This window comes from Asparagus officinalis, chromosome 7 (genome assembly GCF_001876935.1).
Source record: "Asparagus officinalis chromosome 7, Aspof.V1, whole genome shotgun sequence".
In the NCBI taxonomy this organism is placed as follows: Eukaryota; Viridiplantae; Streptophyta; class Magnoliopsida; order Asparagales; family Asparagaceae; genus Asparagus; species Asparagus officinalis.
Genome location: NC_033800.1, coordinates 104,768,002 through 104,784,732, shown reverse-complemented (window position 1 = coordinate 104,784,732; position 16,731 = coordinate 104,768,002). Strand labels below are relative to the sequence as shown.

Sequence of the window (16,731 nt, the reverse complement as noted above, 5' to 3'; positions counted from 1 at the left end):
CATTATTCCATTGTCCCTATAGAATTTTTGCATCGGTCCATACTCAAACTCCAACCCGTTATCACTACGAATTCTTTTTACAGTTTTTGTAAATTGATTCTTGACCATCATACAAAAATCTATTAGACGCTTACTAGCTTCGCTCTTTTCTTTTAATAGAAAAACCCAAACAGCACGACTACAATCGTCGACAATTGTAAGAAAATAGTGGGCACCACAAGAAGAAGTAATGCGATAAGGACCCCATAAATCACAGTGTATCAAGTCAAAACAACTAACTGTATTATTGTTGCTGATAGGAAAAGAGGAGCGTGTCTGTTTCGCTCGATAACAAGCATCACATGCTTCATTATTCTTCGACTTAAAACTACTAATATCAGGAACAAAATGTAAATTCTGACTTGACTGGTGTCCCATCCGACGATGCCATAATGTGTTGGAGTCCACTCTTTGTGCCTTCATAGCCTTGTGTGACTCTATAAGCTTGTAGTAGTAGACCCCCCCTCGTGGCTCACCCACTCCAATCAGGTTCTTCGAGGTATGGTCCTGTATCACACAAAGCTTATTAGTAAACATTACTTGACAATTCAACTCACTTATGAGTTGGCATATAGATATCAGATTACAAGTTAAGTTTGGAACATATAAAACATTATTTAAAGTCAATTCAGGACTCAAGACAATTCGTCCAATTTTTGTCGCTGAAGTCTTTGTTCCATTGGGCAAGATAACCAGCATGGGAACTGCCTCTTTAACGTCATATATTAAATCCAACCTTCCCGTCATATGGTTTGACGCCCCACTGTCAAGTATCCAAGGTGGTGTTTTAAGAGTCTTACCAGATAACTTTTCAAAACTGTCATCGCGCCGATCCAAAAAGGTCAGCAGTCGTTGAAATTGATCATTTGACAGACCTGGTATAGATTTCTGATTGGCTGCATGACTAGCAGTTGATCTCGAGGGTTGATGAACATGAGCCGCTGTGACTTGACTCCGTCTAGTGTTCCAATTTTGTTGGTCTCGATCACGTCCGCCTTCAATTTTCCTACGTCCGCGGCCCCCTTTTCGATTGAACCAAGATGGATAGCTGATCAACTCGAAGCATTCAGACACCTCATGTCCCAACTTCTTGCAGTTTGAGCAATATTTTTCAGCATATTGTTGTTTATTTTGCACAACATTCTTCCCTTTCGCCGCTACTTGTGTTGCTAAAGCTACTCCCTCCACTCGTTCCTCTTGGCCTCGTGCAATAGATCTATGCCGCTCCTCACGTGTGATAGTCGCGTAAGCTCTACTCAACGATGGCAGAGGTTCCATGCTAAGTATTTGAGAGCGCACCGTCCTAAATACTGCATCGTCCAGGCCCATTAGAAATTGATGAAGCTTCTCCTCTTCTCGTTCCTTGATAAACTCTTGCGCCGCACCGCAGGTACAGGTAGGGATCTTGGAATAGCTGCTCAATTCATCCCACATCCCTTTCAACTTTGTGTAATATGCCATTACAGACATGCCCTGTTGTCGAAGCGATGAGATCTCGCTTTTGAGTTCATGAACGCGTGGTGCATTCCCAATCGAGAAGCGTTCCTTTAAGTCGTCCCAGACTGCCTTTGCAGTCTCTAAGTACGCCACGCTTGACTAGATTGATTTTTCAATCGAATTGAAAATCCATGAGATCAGCATCGAGTTACACGCCTCCCAACTGTTGGCCTCCGATTCATCTGGCTTGGGTTTTGTCAAGGTCCCGTTGATGAAGTCTAACTTGTTCTTGGCCTTGAAGGCGTTCATCATTGCTTTCTCCCACATATCATAATTTTCCTCGTTCAGCAAACATGACGTGATGATGGCGCCTGGATTATCCGACGGATGCAAGTAGTAAGGCGATGAAGAATCCATCCCCTTCTTCGATTGGCCCGTCTCGGTCATCTCACAAGTCTGTCTCTCGGCTAAGAACGTAGAAGAAAAAAAATTTCAAACCTGATCTGATACCATGAAAAAGTTTGAAGTTTATTCACATCTGATGTATCATTGATGGGAGAAAGATACACGATACATATAGGTAGCTAATTGCCAGCTATCACAATCCTAAAACTAGGTAGAATTCTAACTTCCAAATATGTAGAATTCTAACTTCCAAATATACACCTATCACTATCCGTAATTATCTCTAACTAATTACAACCAATTAACTAATTATATACTTTCCAACTTTGATCAAAATCAAATTCATGATTCAAAATAGCTTCCTCCAAAACAAAGAATCAACCCCTCTAGCTGTCAGGCCCCACTCACGGGTAGTGACCTAGTAAGCAGAGTATTCATAGAAACAAAAGTATAAAGTATTTTACAAATATCTCGTAACTTATTTTATATTACATCCACAAAAACTCACTATACAATATATACAAAAGTATAGGGCTTATCACAATAACATCAACATTACAACAAAATATCACTACAACAAAATACAGCATTTCCGACGAAACAAAAACCTCGGCAAAAGTTTAAAAAACGGCGGGAAATATCTTTCCCGACAAAAAATGCAGCGTCACTAACGCGTCGCCAAAAGTGGGTCAAGGAAAGTTTTTGGTGATGCAAAACAACCTGTGTCGATAAAAATCAACACTTTTGGCGACGCTTCATGCGTCGGGAAAAGTACATCTTTTAGCGACGCATAATATTTTGTGTCGATAAAAGGTATGCAGAATTTTCTCAAATGCAAGGGTGCGTCGGCAAAATTAGTACTTTTGGCAACACATGCTGCGTTGGCAAAAACCAAAACGTCGGCAAAAGCATAGCACCGCACGGGATTGTAATTCATCCACTAGGACAACCTAGGGGTTTAAAGGATTGTTGTATGTGCTACATAATACTGTTATTCCTACAAAATTGAGTTATAATTTTTCTTTCTTTCCATTTTACTTCTTTTCTTTGCTAGGGGACTAGTAAAAGTTTAGGTGTGGTGTATTTGATCATCATATTTTATTACACTTTTAAACTCTCACTATCAATTTTAATTTTAATAAAATATCTTCTAATAAAGTATTTTTATGTCAATTTTGTAGGTAATGAAAGATTGATGACCAAGAGCACAAAAGAACTTAAACTCCCTCATTTCTAAACTTTTTATTAAAGCCTAAGATCAAGGCAGGCATTCCATAAAAACCCTACACAAACGAGCCCAAGCACTTCAGCGAGAAAGCTCCAAACCAAAGAAGTTTTGATAGTTGTATTGATACTAGTAACAATATTAGTACCGATACCAATATCGATAGCAGTACTGATACCTATGTTGATATTGGTATGAATACTACTATTCGTACTTGTATCGATACCTAGTATATAGTCATAGATTAAAGGCTAAAATTATGTAGTTTATGAGTTAAGTTTGATCTAGGGGCTAATATTCATTGGACTAGGCTATAATCAGGGCAGAGAGTGAGGGCTTTGGGGAGCGAAACTTTTCTAAAAATTTTATTTTGGATAGGAGGACCACCCTAGGCTTTTCGAAAAATTGTAAGCTTTTTATTTACACTAAATAAATTTTTTTCTTCTTTCAAATTTTCTTTTCCTCTTCTTTGATAGTGAAGATGAAAATTTGCCTTCAATGGGACAACCCCTAGTGATGTAAATTATTATTTTCCCCTTTTGTTCTCTTGTTCTAGAATTATATATTTTAGAATTTTATTTTTTTATTTTTATTTCATGCTTGATAGATGAGATTTATTTCATGCGTGTAGTATAATTTTTCTTTGTGTTTTATATAATTTATTTACTTTCTTGTTCTTTATTGTTTTAATTTTCTATTTCTTTCTTTCATTGTTTGTAGTTCAGATTTACATTTTGTTCTTTTATGCTTATTAATGTAGATTTCATTTTCTTATTTCATTATTCAATATGAGTAACTAATTCATGTAGAAAATCTAGGATTGTGTGAAACTAATTTAATTTCTTTTATGTTTTATGGATTGATTTTTTGAAGTTTAAAATGATTATTTTTTGGATAATCAACTAGAAAACTAATTGATATAAACAATGTTTGATAATCCATGCTTATTTTAGTAGTTTGTTAGGTTAAACTTATTCATTTCTAGGATTATTCTCTCGTTGCTTGTTCTATTTACGAATGGAATTTTTTTGTGGATGACAATTTGATATATTATGTTTTCTTTAATTGGTTTAATAATCTTTTCTTAGTAAATTTAAAGCAAAATATAATAAAAAGATAATAATTCATAAATCCTAATTGATGTTAACTAGTTAGTTCAATTCTAGATTGCTAACTTCTCAACGTTTTCTTCAACCAATCTTTGTTGATTTGATTTTTTTTTCCTTTCTCATTTGATATTCCTCCTTTTGTTTTAATTTTGTTGTTTTTTCTCTTTTTCCTACTTCTCCATCTTTTCTTGTTTTCATTTCTTTTTATTTTTTCAGTTGCATCTTTGTTTTTCTTTTATTTGTTTCCTCCCTCTTCCCACTTATTTTATCTCTTTTAATTTTTTTTGAGAATTCCCCCTCTACATCTCTACACACTCTATTTCACTCCTCTTTGTCATACTTTTCCAAGACTAAACTTAGGCATTTCCAAACACGCTCCTTTATGGTAGATTCGACATCTATACTATATTTTAACTTGATAGTTATCCTTTACAAATTTATAGTGCATACTTTTGTTCCCCTATCAATACGCTAAAAGAAGCTATGTCTATGGCAAAAGGCATCTTCTACTCGAGCACTCGCTAACGAATGTCTCAAATGACAAGACGATCTATCAGCTTCAACAAGCGTACTTCGCCGCCCAAACACCATCAAATTTATGTGGGTTCAAAGTCATTATGACTCCTTGGGCTAAAGTTATGACTCGTCAGACCATACTAGCACTTCAGTCATTTTGTGACTGTCACATTAAATGCAAAGGTGACTCATTTGACTGGCTACTGCACGCGTAATGTGTTATCTAATCAGCCAACTACACTGATCCGATCAAATTACTAATGTGCCCTTGACAACCCTTTATAGATAGTGTGTAATCTCCACTATTCTAAGTTACGCAAAAAAATCTACAAAAATTCTTAATCTATTACTAACTTGAACATCCGAGGACACACCGGAGCAATAAACTCCCGTTCTCTAATGGTTATTTCCTGTGTAGGAGTGTACTTCCTTCTGATTGATTAGATATCTAAGTAAAATTAGGGGACTCTAAACTCCTCTAAACATCCATTTACCCATACAATTTCTCACATAAACAACCACCATCCATTAAAACCAGTACTTATGATATTGCAATGGTCTCTTAACTACTTTTTTTATAGATGAGAGTATCCATTTATATGTCGGTCATTGTATGACCACAGTGTCCTTGAAACTCTTCATATGTTCGAAAGCATTCATTTTTCTCCCGTTTTAATGATTTTATATTTTAATCAATGGGATATCGTCCGCAGACACTTTTGACCTATTTGCATTAAGCTTCAAGAGAAAGTTTCATTAGGAGCCTAAACCTTTAATCTCTGCTCCTTACTAATATCAATCCATCTTGGACAATCAAGTGCATGTGACAATAGTACATGAAAAAAATACATACTTCTATTTGAAGTCTCAAGACATTGGCTTTGTTTGACAGAAACTTTTGGGTTTGCAAAACGCAACCGATTAACAACTTATTGATTTTGCAAACCCTGTCGATTGGCCGGACGTCTAATCCGTTTAATTAGCAAACGTTATTTATTACTTAGCAACCATGACAGCAGTGTATAATATTATTGTGATAGTGAGATATAATTATCATTTATATTTTCTTTCATTCCTTGAGTATAAAATCTATCTCGCTTTTAATTAGATTTGAATTCCATTTACCCTATGTACAATGCTCTTATTACTACGTGCTCCACGTGGATGTAGCTATCTTTTGTTAGTCATTAGCTAGAAATTGATAGCTAGACTAGTATAACTCAATTACAGTCACCAATCATATAGAGGAATTTCCCTTAATTTCATCACTTTATAAATATAATGCTTTTGACCTTTGTCGCCGGACACGTCTCAATCTCCTCAAAATGATGGCCAATCGAAACGTTAGTGACATTGGCTATCACACGTAACATTGCAAATGCCACAAACATGTTCTAGCTACGTCTGTACGTCATATAGTAGCAACAAATGTACAGTTTCATGAACGTGGCGGAAAGGAGAAGAAGACTATACATGCAGCAGCTAGCGCAGAACAATTGAGTGGATTTTGTAACTGATGAAAATATATAGTTGTGCGCTCGGTAGTTCTGAATTCCACTATTCCTGTCGATCATCAGAGTCAGACAACAAATGTACAGTTTCATGAACGTGGCGGAAAGGAGAAGAAGACTATACATGCAGCAGCTAGCGCAGAACAATTGAGTGGATTTTGTAACTGATGAAAATATATAGTTGTGCGCTCGGTAGTTCTGAATTCCACTATTCCTGTCGATCATCAGAGTCAGAGCCGGGGTCGCCGTTGGCGAGCCCGGCCCGGGCCCGGTCCGGGCCCGGAACAGTAAAATTTTTTAATTTTTTTAATTTTTTTTTATTTTCTTATATATAAAATATATGTATATGTATATATATTGTGTATATAATATATATATATATATATATATATATATATATATACTCTCTCTTTAAAATGGTAACACTCCCGCTCAAACCCTAATCTAGTAAAACTATTACCTCGGGTGAAAAATCCAAACAAGGAACCCCTCATATATATACCGTGTGTTCCGAAAGATTAAGAATTGAGCGAGAATATTCTCATACTAGTTTTAAATGCAAATATAACCAAATGTCCAAATACCATATAAGATACATATCATAAAAATTTAATTTACCTGTTCAACTAAATGTGGGTAAAAGATTAAGAATGTGGCGAAGATATTCTCATTCTAGTGTTAAATATATCTAACCAAATATATCAACATAATATAAGGCACTTGTCATAAAATTTTATTTACCTGATCAAACAAATGTGGGTAGTCGCGTCGCATGTCCTCCTCGCGCTCCCAAGAAGCTTCCTCAACTCCACTTCGGTTCCATTGAACTTTCACCAATGGAATCACCTTGTTCCTGAGTCTCTTGTCCTCTCTAGCAAGAATAGACACTGGAATCTCAATAGTAGACAGATCATCCCGAAGCTCAATCTCCGGTATATCCAACACCCGCTGCTGCCGGTGCAAGCTTCCCTCGCCTCCCGAACCGCTGCACGCCTTTCATAGGCGATACCTTCAGCATAACCAAATCCCCAATCTGAAGCTCTAGGGGTCTTCGCCTCTTATCTGCATAGCTCTTCTGCCGACTCTGAGCGGCTAGAATCCGCTCCCTGATCAATGCTACCTTCTTGGTAGTCTGCCTCACTAGCTCTGGCCCAAGCATCCAGCTGTCCTCTGGCTCTGCCCAACATATCGGTGATCTACAGGGTCTCCCGTACAATGCCTCATACGGAGCCATTCCGATCGTCGCTTGATAACTGTTGTTATAAGCGAATTCTACCAATGGGATATGATCCTCCCAGCTGCCTTGGAAGTCAATGACACATGCCCTCAACATGTCCTCCAATACCTGATTCACCCTCTCAGTCTGACCATCCGTCTGCGGGTGGAATACACTGCTATAAGATAGCCTGCTACCAAATGAGTCCTGGAAACTCCTCCAAAAGTGTGAAGTGAAAACTGATCCTCGATCCGATACGATCGTATCTGGAACTCCATGGAGTCGAACTATCTCCGGCTGTATAAGTGGTCCTCACTGGAATAAAATGCGCTGACTTCGTCAACCGGTCCACTATCACCCAAACAGAATCATTCCCCTTCTTCGACTTCGGCAACCCCACAATAAAATCCATAGAAATATCTGCCCACTTCCACTCTGGAATGGGTAAAGGCTGAAGTGTCCCTGCTGGTCTCTGATGCTCTGCCTTCACCTGCTGATAGGTAAAACATCTAGCCACATAGTCTGCAACCTCTCTACGCATACCTCTCCACCAGAAATGTCTCTTTAAGTCCTTGTACATTTTGGTGGTTCCTGGATGCACCGTGTACCGAGTACGGTGTGCCTCATCAAATAGCTCCCTCTTCAGCTCTGCACTGGCTGGCATGACCAATCTACCCTTCATCCGTAGACCTCCATCTGCTCCAATGGTCCAATCAGTCTTTGGCTCTTTGGAAATCTCCTCCTTTCGGATTTGAATCCAAGAGTCTCCCAACTGAGCTCTGACAACTCTGTCACTCCAAGATGGCTGCACTGTCACGGCTCCCAAAAATGCATCGGTACCTCCAACCTCGGGTCTAAAATTAAACTGGCTAAGAGTGGTAAGATCTCTGTACAATGAACACCTCAAAGCCGCAAACCGATGTCGACGTTTCCTACTCAACCGGATGATACTGAATCCCAAACTCGTAATCCTTGATAAACTCAATCCATCTCCTCTGTCTCTGGTTGAGTTCCTTCTGGGAAAAGAGATACTTCAGACTCTGATGATCAGTGAATAACTCAAATTGCACTCCATAAAGGTAGTGCCTCCATGACTTCAGTGCAAATACCACTGCTGCTAACTCCAAGTCATGAGTGGGATAGTTCTGCTCATGCACCCTCAACTGCCGTGAGATATAAGCTACTACCCTCTGAGTCTTCATCAATACGCCCCCTAATCCGGCCAACGACGCGTCGGTATACACGACGAAGGTCCTATCACTGCACGGAATGGTCAAAACCGGCGCCGTGGTCAGCTTGGCTTTCAAGATATCAAAAGCCTTCTGGCACTCCATGCTCCAAATAAACGGTACACCCTTCTTCGTAAGGTGTGTAATCGGTGTCGAAATCTTCGAGAAGTCCTGGATGAACTTCCTATAATATCCAGCTAAACCCAAAAAGCTATGAATCTCTGTCACCGTCTTCGGTGGCTCCCAGTCAAGAACTGCCACGACCTTAGCCGGGTCCACTGCTATACCCTCTCGACTGATAACATGGCCAAGAAATCTGACTTCTGAAAGCCAAAACTCACACTTGCTGAACTTAGCCTACAGCTGATGCTCCTGAAGAGTCCTCAATGCTATCCGTAGATGCTCCTCGTGATCCGCCTCCGATCTTGAGTAAATAAGAATATCATCGATGAAAATGATCACAAACTAGTCTAAGAAGGGACGAAAAACCCGGTTCATCAAGTCCATGAATACCGCGGGTGCATTGGTCAACCCAAAAGGCATGACCAAGAACTCGAAAGATCCGTATCGAGTAAGGAAAGCGGTCTTGGGAATATCCATCTCCCGAACCCGCAACTTATGATAGCCAGAATAAAAATCAATCTTCGAGAAGTACTGCGCTCCCTACAACTGGTCGAACAAGTCATCAATCCTAGGTAATGGGTACCTATTCCGGATAGTGACCTTGTTCAACTCTCTATAATCTATGCACAATCTTATACTACCGTCCTTCTTCTTCACGAAGAGGACCGGTGCACCCCACGGAGAATGACTCCGACAGATAAAACCCTAAGCTAACAACTCATCCAACTGGGTCTGAAGCTCCCTCATCTCAGCTGGCGCAATGCGATAGGGTGCGCGGGATATCGGGGCTGTGCCTGGCTGCAACTCAATACAGAACTCAACCTCGCTCACAGGAGGTAACCCAGGTATGTCCTGAAAGACATCCTGATACTCTGAGACAACTCTAGTCTCCAATAAATCGACACCCTGATCCCGTCGCATCACCTCCTCGATGTATGCCAAAAATGACTCCGCAAATTGGTTGCCCTGAGAAGTGGCTACAATCATCTCGGACCCATCGGACGTTCGCAACTTGACTGTCTTCGCAAAGCAGTCAATACTAATATGGTAGGAAGACAACCAATCCATACCAAGGATGATATCGAACTCGGACATATGCAACACTATCAAATCAACTATGAACTCCGACTCGTCTAAACTGACGGTACACCTCCTACAAACGCTCTCCAGAAGCGATACCTCACCTAAAGAGGTGGAAACAGATAAATGGGTGTCTAGTGGCTGAGCTACGAGCTGGAGTCTAGCCATAAATGCATGCGATATGAAAGAATGCGAGGCTCCCGAATCGAAAAGAATACGGGCGGGAAAGGAGTTCACAAAGAACGTACCCTCCACTACTGCTCCACTGGCTCCATGATCACGGGGAACTACCGCATAAACCCTGCCTGTGGCTGAAGACTGCTCTGCTGATGGGGATGGAGAATATGGGATAATCTGCCCCTGAGAAATCTCCTGAACTGCCCGAATCTGACCCTCAGTCCTCTGAGCTGCTGGCGGTGCCTCAAGCCTGTTCTGCTGGCCCTGACTTCTGCCCTGCTGTCGCTGCTGCTGGTGGTTCGGACCCTTACCCTGCTGGGCTCCTGCTGGTGCGCTACGGCATATTGATGCCTTATGTCCGACCTTGCGACAGTTAAAGCTAGACCCTTGGAACCTGCACTGCTGATGCGCCCTCTGATCCTGTTGGGGTCCCTTTTTATAAGGACCCTGATGCTGCTGCTGAGGTCCAGAAAAAGATCTCTTGTTCTTGCCCTTGTCCCCACTCTGTCCGGTCTTGGCCTTCCCTTCCTTGTCTTTCTGGAACATAGAAGTCTCAGTCTCCTGAGAAGTGGCAGCCTCAGCTACCTCCCTGACTGAATAAAATCTCCTCGACACGAGGTACCGTCGGAGATTAGGATGAAGCCCGGCCAAGAACATCTGAGCCTGACGCTCTCCTGTCTGCCACATGCCTGTGAAATGTAACAGCTCCATGAACCTGCTCTTATAGTCTGCAACTGTCATGTCCCCCTGAGTCAATCGGGACAGCTCAAGCTCCTTCCCAGTCCGTGCTGCAGAAGAAATGTACTGTCCATCGAAGAAATATATGAAGTCCTCCCACGTGAGGGTCAGCCTCTGCTCTGGAGTGAACTGGAGTCGGTACCACCTCCCGGCATCTCCCTTCAGGCTGTAGGATGCCAGTCTCTGCTTTTGGACTGAATCTACACCGAGTATATCGAGAATGTTGCTCACATCCTCCTTCCACTTATGGGCTGCAAGAGGGTCTGGTGACCCCTGGAACTCCGGTGCCCTCATCTTCTGGTACCTCTCCACCATACGGAGCCAAGTCTCCTGCTCCGTGGCCCTGTCTGGTACTGCTAAAGGAATGGCTGCAGGCGTGGCCTCTGGGGGTCTCTCTCTAACAGGAACGGCAGGTATCCCCTGCTGCTGAGCTACCGGTGGTGGTGGTGTCCGTGGTGCTATATGAGTCGTCACCAAGTCCTCAATGGCCGTCATCCTGGCAATGAGAGGAGCCATAAGATCCACCAAGTACTGAGGAGCCTGCTGCGGCTCTGGTGGTGCCTGCTGGGGCTCGGACTGAGCTGGCTGCTGCTCTGATGGAGTCTGCTGTGACTCTGCCTGGGTAGCTCTCCTGGTACGAGGTCTACCACGTCCTGCCATCTCTCTGATCATAAGAAAATAAAAGTTTATGAGTCAAAATAAACTTCTATAAATAGCGTATCACAATACAATCTTCACAACATATAGTATTCACACAAAATACTTTAAATTTGCAAAATAGTTATCATAAAAAAAAATTTCCTCAAATTTTGAGGTATACGCATAAGTCGTCCTCACTCATACTAGGAAATCCCTACGGACTCTATACATGAATCCTAGGAAACTCTATCCTAGCTCCACGACTCGACACAGGATGATCCTAAGGATACTGGAACTAGAGCTCTGATACCAACTGTGACGCCCCTGGGTTCACACAAGGCTACAGTCCAAGGTGAAACCAAGAATGTCAAACCTGCCTTGTACCACACCGTGCAATAACATGTCTCACCATCACAATTAACATCTGTCTAGTGGAATCAATAATAGGTGTAGGTACAAAAGCAAGTTAAAGATATTGCAAGACACAACTGATGGAATAATAGTGATCACATAGTATTTCATCATCCAACATACAGGAATATAAAGTCAATGTCTGAAATGAACAAACTGGAGTTCTTAATACATCCCAAATACAACAAGTCTGAGTAAAGGAAATAAGGTACACAGCCTTTACAACATCTAGGAATAAAGTCTTCAACCGTCTAAACAAAGTGTATAGTGGAGCTCCATAATAAAACATAGCTAGAATAGACAGTCGAACGCTAAAGTGTGTTGTCATCAACCTGCGACTCTCCGGGCTCCTGGCTTGTGACCTGAAAGGGGGAGGGACAACGAGCGACAAAGCGCTAGCGAGCAACATCACAACCAACCCCAAGGGAGAGGGCTCATTGTATAAGAAAAATACAGTTATCACAAAGTATATATATATTTATATATATATATATATAAGCAATTACCCAAACAATAAAGAATGGTTCTTAGTACTTATAAAATTTCAACACGGGCATAGGTACGTCGAGCGAAATAATCCAAACAAGGAAACCCTCATGTATATATCTTGTATCCCAAATTGAAAATCCTTAAGTACCAAACCCGGAGTCTAATATGTAAACAGAAATAAGCAAAAAAGAAAATACAACATGTCTCCGAACATATATATATTGTATTATGTGACGTCCCACATAATTACCATGTCGTATTTGACATAAGTGTCATATCATACTCTCAATATATGTGGTGTCATATTCTTCATAAGTGTCATGTCATAACTCATGTGAAATGTTGCATGCATGGTTAATAAAGATGTCCAGTACATGAATTAGATATGGAGATTTCCCAACACGTGAGATAAAAGGATAATTGTCCAACACGAGGACTGAAATGGATTATAGTCCAACACGAGGACTTCTATGGATTATAGTCCAACACGAGGACTGTGCAACTGAGCAAGTATTAGTGATATACAAGGCATGGTTTACTTATGCAAAACTCACACTCAACTCGTCGTGTGATTCTAGGCAAGTATTTCAGGCCATCTATCATGCATAGATGCTTAGTACAACTGAAGATCAAAGTTAGGTGATCGAGGCAAGAGCTCGACGGTCGACCGCTGAGTCCTATGCGGTCGACCGCTGGGCGGACAGAACCTCATTCTGGGTTCTGTCAGCTACCGAACTCATACAAAAACTTGGGGATTTCTATACCCATTATACTATAACCTTTTAATAGAGAACTATGGCAATAAACAACAAGTTTAAATGGTTAAAACCTCATTATCAAAAATCCCAAACCTTAAACAACATGATTTTAAAAGTTCTTAAATAGTAAAAATGAGTTTAACTCTCATAAAAGTGTTTCAGATCAAAAACTCATTTAATTAAACATCATTAGTGAACTTTTTAAGACTGAAATATATGATTCTTGCATCCCATGCCATAAGATCTACTTATCTACACAAAAATATGATTTTAGGCTCAATAAAAACCGAATAAACCTCAAATCCAAGCATAAAAAGGAAAAGGGATGAAGTTGGGCGGGATGTTACTCGCCTACGACGAAAAGGAAGCCCTAGATCTGGAGGAAGATGATCCCTCTCGCTGAATCCACCAACAATTCGCTGAAAAGCCCTCCAAAGCTCCTCCAAATCACCAAGGAGTGAGAAACTAGGGTTTTAGGGGAGAGAGGGGGCTAGGGTTCTGATATCAGATGGAAAATGGGGCTCTCTTGGGTATAATAGTATATATACTATCCTCACAACCCGACCCGAACCCGACTCGAAACCCGTTAAGACCCAACACAGAAAAACTCTCTGCCCGCTGTGCGGTCGACCGCCACGCCCAGTGCGGTCGACCGCACAACAGGAGAAAAGTCCCCTGAGTGCCCGACTGCTGTGCGGTCGACCGTCGCGCATGTCGCGGTCAACCGCACAGCAGGACAACTGCCTGCTATGTCTGTTTGACATCCTGGTGAATCCACTTGTTTTCTCCAACATAGAATTTCTTGTTAGGCTCCCAAACATGATTCATCACATTCATATATATATATATATATATATATGTATATGATAAATTTTCACAAAAGAATTATTCATCACTAATAATTCAATATCTATATATCCTTATAAAATTTTACGGGGTTCTACACAGATGCTGAAAACTCTCGAAGACAGGCACTGGAGAAGTTAGAGCCTACAGAGGATAAATTGGCTAAGTTGAGAAGCGAAGTTGTAAAGATACTAGATGAATTCGAAGGTTCCATCCGGGCTCAGCTGCAGGCTAAACTTGAGTAGAGTTATGCATATGAGCTCTCTACGTTAGAACTTCGGATACTCAGTCGCGGATTGTATTCGGACTGATAGCTTTCACTTTTGTATCTTCATTTAACTTGACTTTATTTATGGAACAAAGTCTTTTACTTAGCGCGTTCTCCTTCTTATTATGACTTTTTATCCAATCTAGGACAAAAAATCACAATACTTACAGGATTTTTGATAAATGCTCCGTCCTAAATGGATTTGATGTGCCTTTACCGATTACCGTTTGAATCGGGCTAGCATGTGAATTATTGAAACGCGTTTCACATGTAACATTATGCTAAAAGAACAAATTCTTTTATTTTAGACTTAATGCTATGATTTTGAATACATAAACTTAATCATCCTTTATGGGGTATTCATAGAATTTTTAGCAAACCCTCAGCCATAAATGGATTTGGCGTGCCTTTACCGATTACCGTTTGAATCAGGCTAGCATGCAAATTATTAAAACCGTTTCACATGTAATGTTTTGCTAAGAGAATAAACTCTCTTAGACTGGGTGCTATGATTTTAAATACATAGACTTCTTCATTTTCACAGGAATGGACCACCCGGTAACGCGTGTTAGGCATAAACTTATCTCTGATTAGGGATTGAGATAAAGTCCCTCATGCATTAAAGGCTTGGATTTTGGTGCTACGATGTCGAATACGTAGACTTGGCCATTTTCGCGAGAACGAACCACCCGGCAGCATGTGTTAGATGCATGCTTATCTCTGTTTAGGGGTCAAGATAAATTCCCCCAGGCATGAATCGTGGTGTCTTTTTCATGGTAAAAGATTAATCGGTAACGCGTGTTAGGCGTAGACTTATCTCTATTAAGGGGTCGAGATAAATTCCTCCACGTATGAATCCTAGTGTTTTTTTCACGGTAAAAGATTAACCGGCAACGCGTGTTAGGTGTAGAATTATCTCTATTTAGGGATTGAGATAAAGTCCCTCATGCATGAAAGGCATGAATTTTAGTGCTACGATATCAAATACGTAGACTTGGTTGTTTTCGCGGGAACGGACCACCCGACAACGCGCATTAGGTGCAGACTTATCTCTAATTAGGGATTTAGATAATATCCCTCAGACATGAACTCTGGTGTCTTTTTTTTATGGTGAAAGATTAACTGGCAACGCGTGTTAGGTGTAGACTTATCTCTATTTAGGGATTAAGATAAAGTACCCCATACATGAAAGATATGGATTTTGGTGGAAAGATGTGTCTTTTCTTGGGGCAAAGACGAACCCGACGCTGAAGAGGAAGAATTTTATATTCTATCTCCATGTCTTCTTTTTCTTAGGGTATAGACAAACCTAGTGCCAGAGACGAAGAATTTTATATTCTATCTCCTGCAAAAGAAACTTAGAGTGGAATTTTTGCTCTGAGAATCAAAATGATTTGGATAACCCTAACTTTTATAAGATTGCTTACTCGATCTGAAGACATATTTCTCGTTTATCGAGACGATGCTAGAGAGGAAGAATTTTATATTCAATCTCCTACGAAAGAAACTCAAAGTGGGATCTCTACTTCAAGAATTGAAGAGATCTGGATAACCCTAACTTTTATAGGATTGGTTACCCGATCAGAAGACAAATTTCTTGTTTATCGAGATGAAATTCCAATTTTGGTCAAAACCGTAGGAAGGTCTGACCAAGTGGAGGATTGAGACGACCTTAACTTTTATAGATTTGATCGTTCAAATTAGGTGGAGGCTTTTCGTTTATCGAAAGGGAAATCTGGCTTTGAAAGTGGGCCTCTCGTTCATTAAAGAAATCAAGAGGGTATTTTGGCTTTAGTCCTAACTATAGGAAGGTTTGACTAAGAAACAGTGGGAGTGAAGATACAAATAATCATAGAAATGTTGACTTGTACAGATCACTCAGTGGGGGTTTCGGTGCCAAGTGACAAGATCTTGACACGAAGGGGGTTCGATGATCACCATAGATCATCAGATTAAGTTTTCAAGTGTTGTGTCATAACTTTAACAGTGTGAGTGTTAAGTACATAGATATAGTGGGAATTTGGATGGACTCACTGTCAATTGATTTGATCAGTGAGTGATTTTGTGGTGGAGGACCATGAATCATTAAGTACTCCACAACTACATTGTGGGAGTTTCACGAGGAAAGATTGATTGAATGGGGCCATCAAATCTCATATCGACGAAAGAAGGTTCCAAAATACAGTGAGAGTTGATGGAATAGATCCTGGCGATTGAAATCAACCAAGGATTATAGACGAAGGAAAGAAGGTTCTTGTTATCTTTCGCTTCGCAAGAAAGTCCTGGTTATCATGAAAATGTCGATGACCGAGAAAGGGTTTTGCATGTAGGCAGATGAATTTTTCTTTATCCTTGAAGGACCTCAGAGTCACAGTAGGAGCTTCGTGAGGGAAGATTGACTTGATGAAGTCATTGAATCTTTTCTCAACGAAAGACATTTTGAAAATTACAGTGGGAAGGTTTTAATCATCTTGGAAATGATTAAATAGCCACAGTGGGAGGTTGTTAATCATTA

General features: G+C 40.6%; 1 protein-coding gene across 1 annotated transcript; it reads right to left on the bottom strand.

Annotated features, from left to right (window-relative positions):
• On the bottom strand, window positions 161-2,001 carry LOC109850963. The gene is made up of 2 exons (XM_020421054.1): window positions 840-2,001; window positions 161-546 (listed from the first exon to the last, which is right to left on the bottom strand). The coding sequence occupies exons 1-2, from the start codon at window positions 1,507-1,509 to the stop codon at window positions 512-514; spliced, it is 705 nt and encodes a 234-aa protein (XP_020276643.1). The 5' UTR covers window positions 1,510-2,001; the 3' UTR covers window positions 161-511.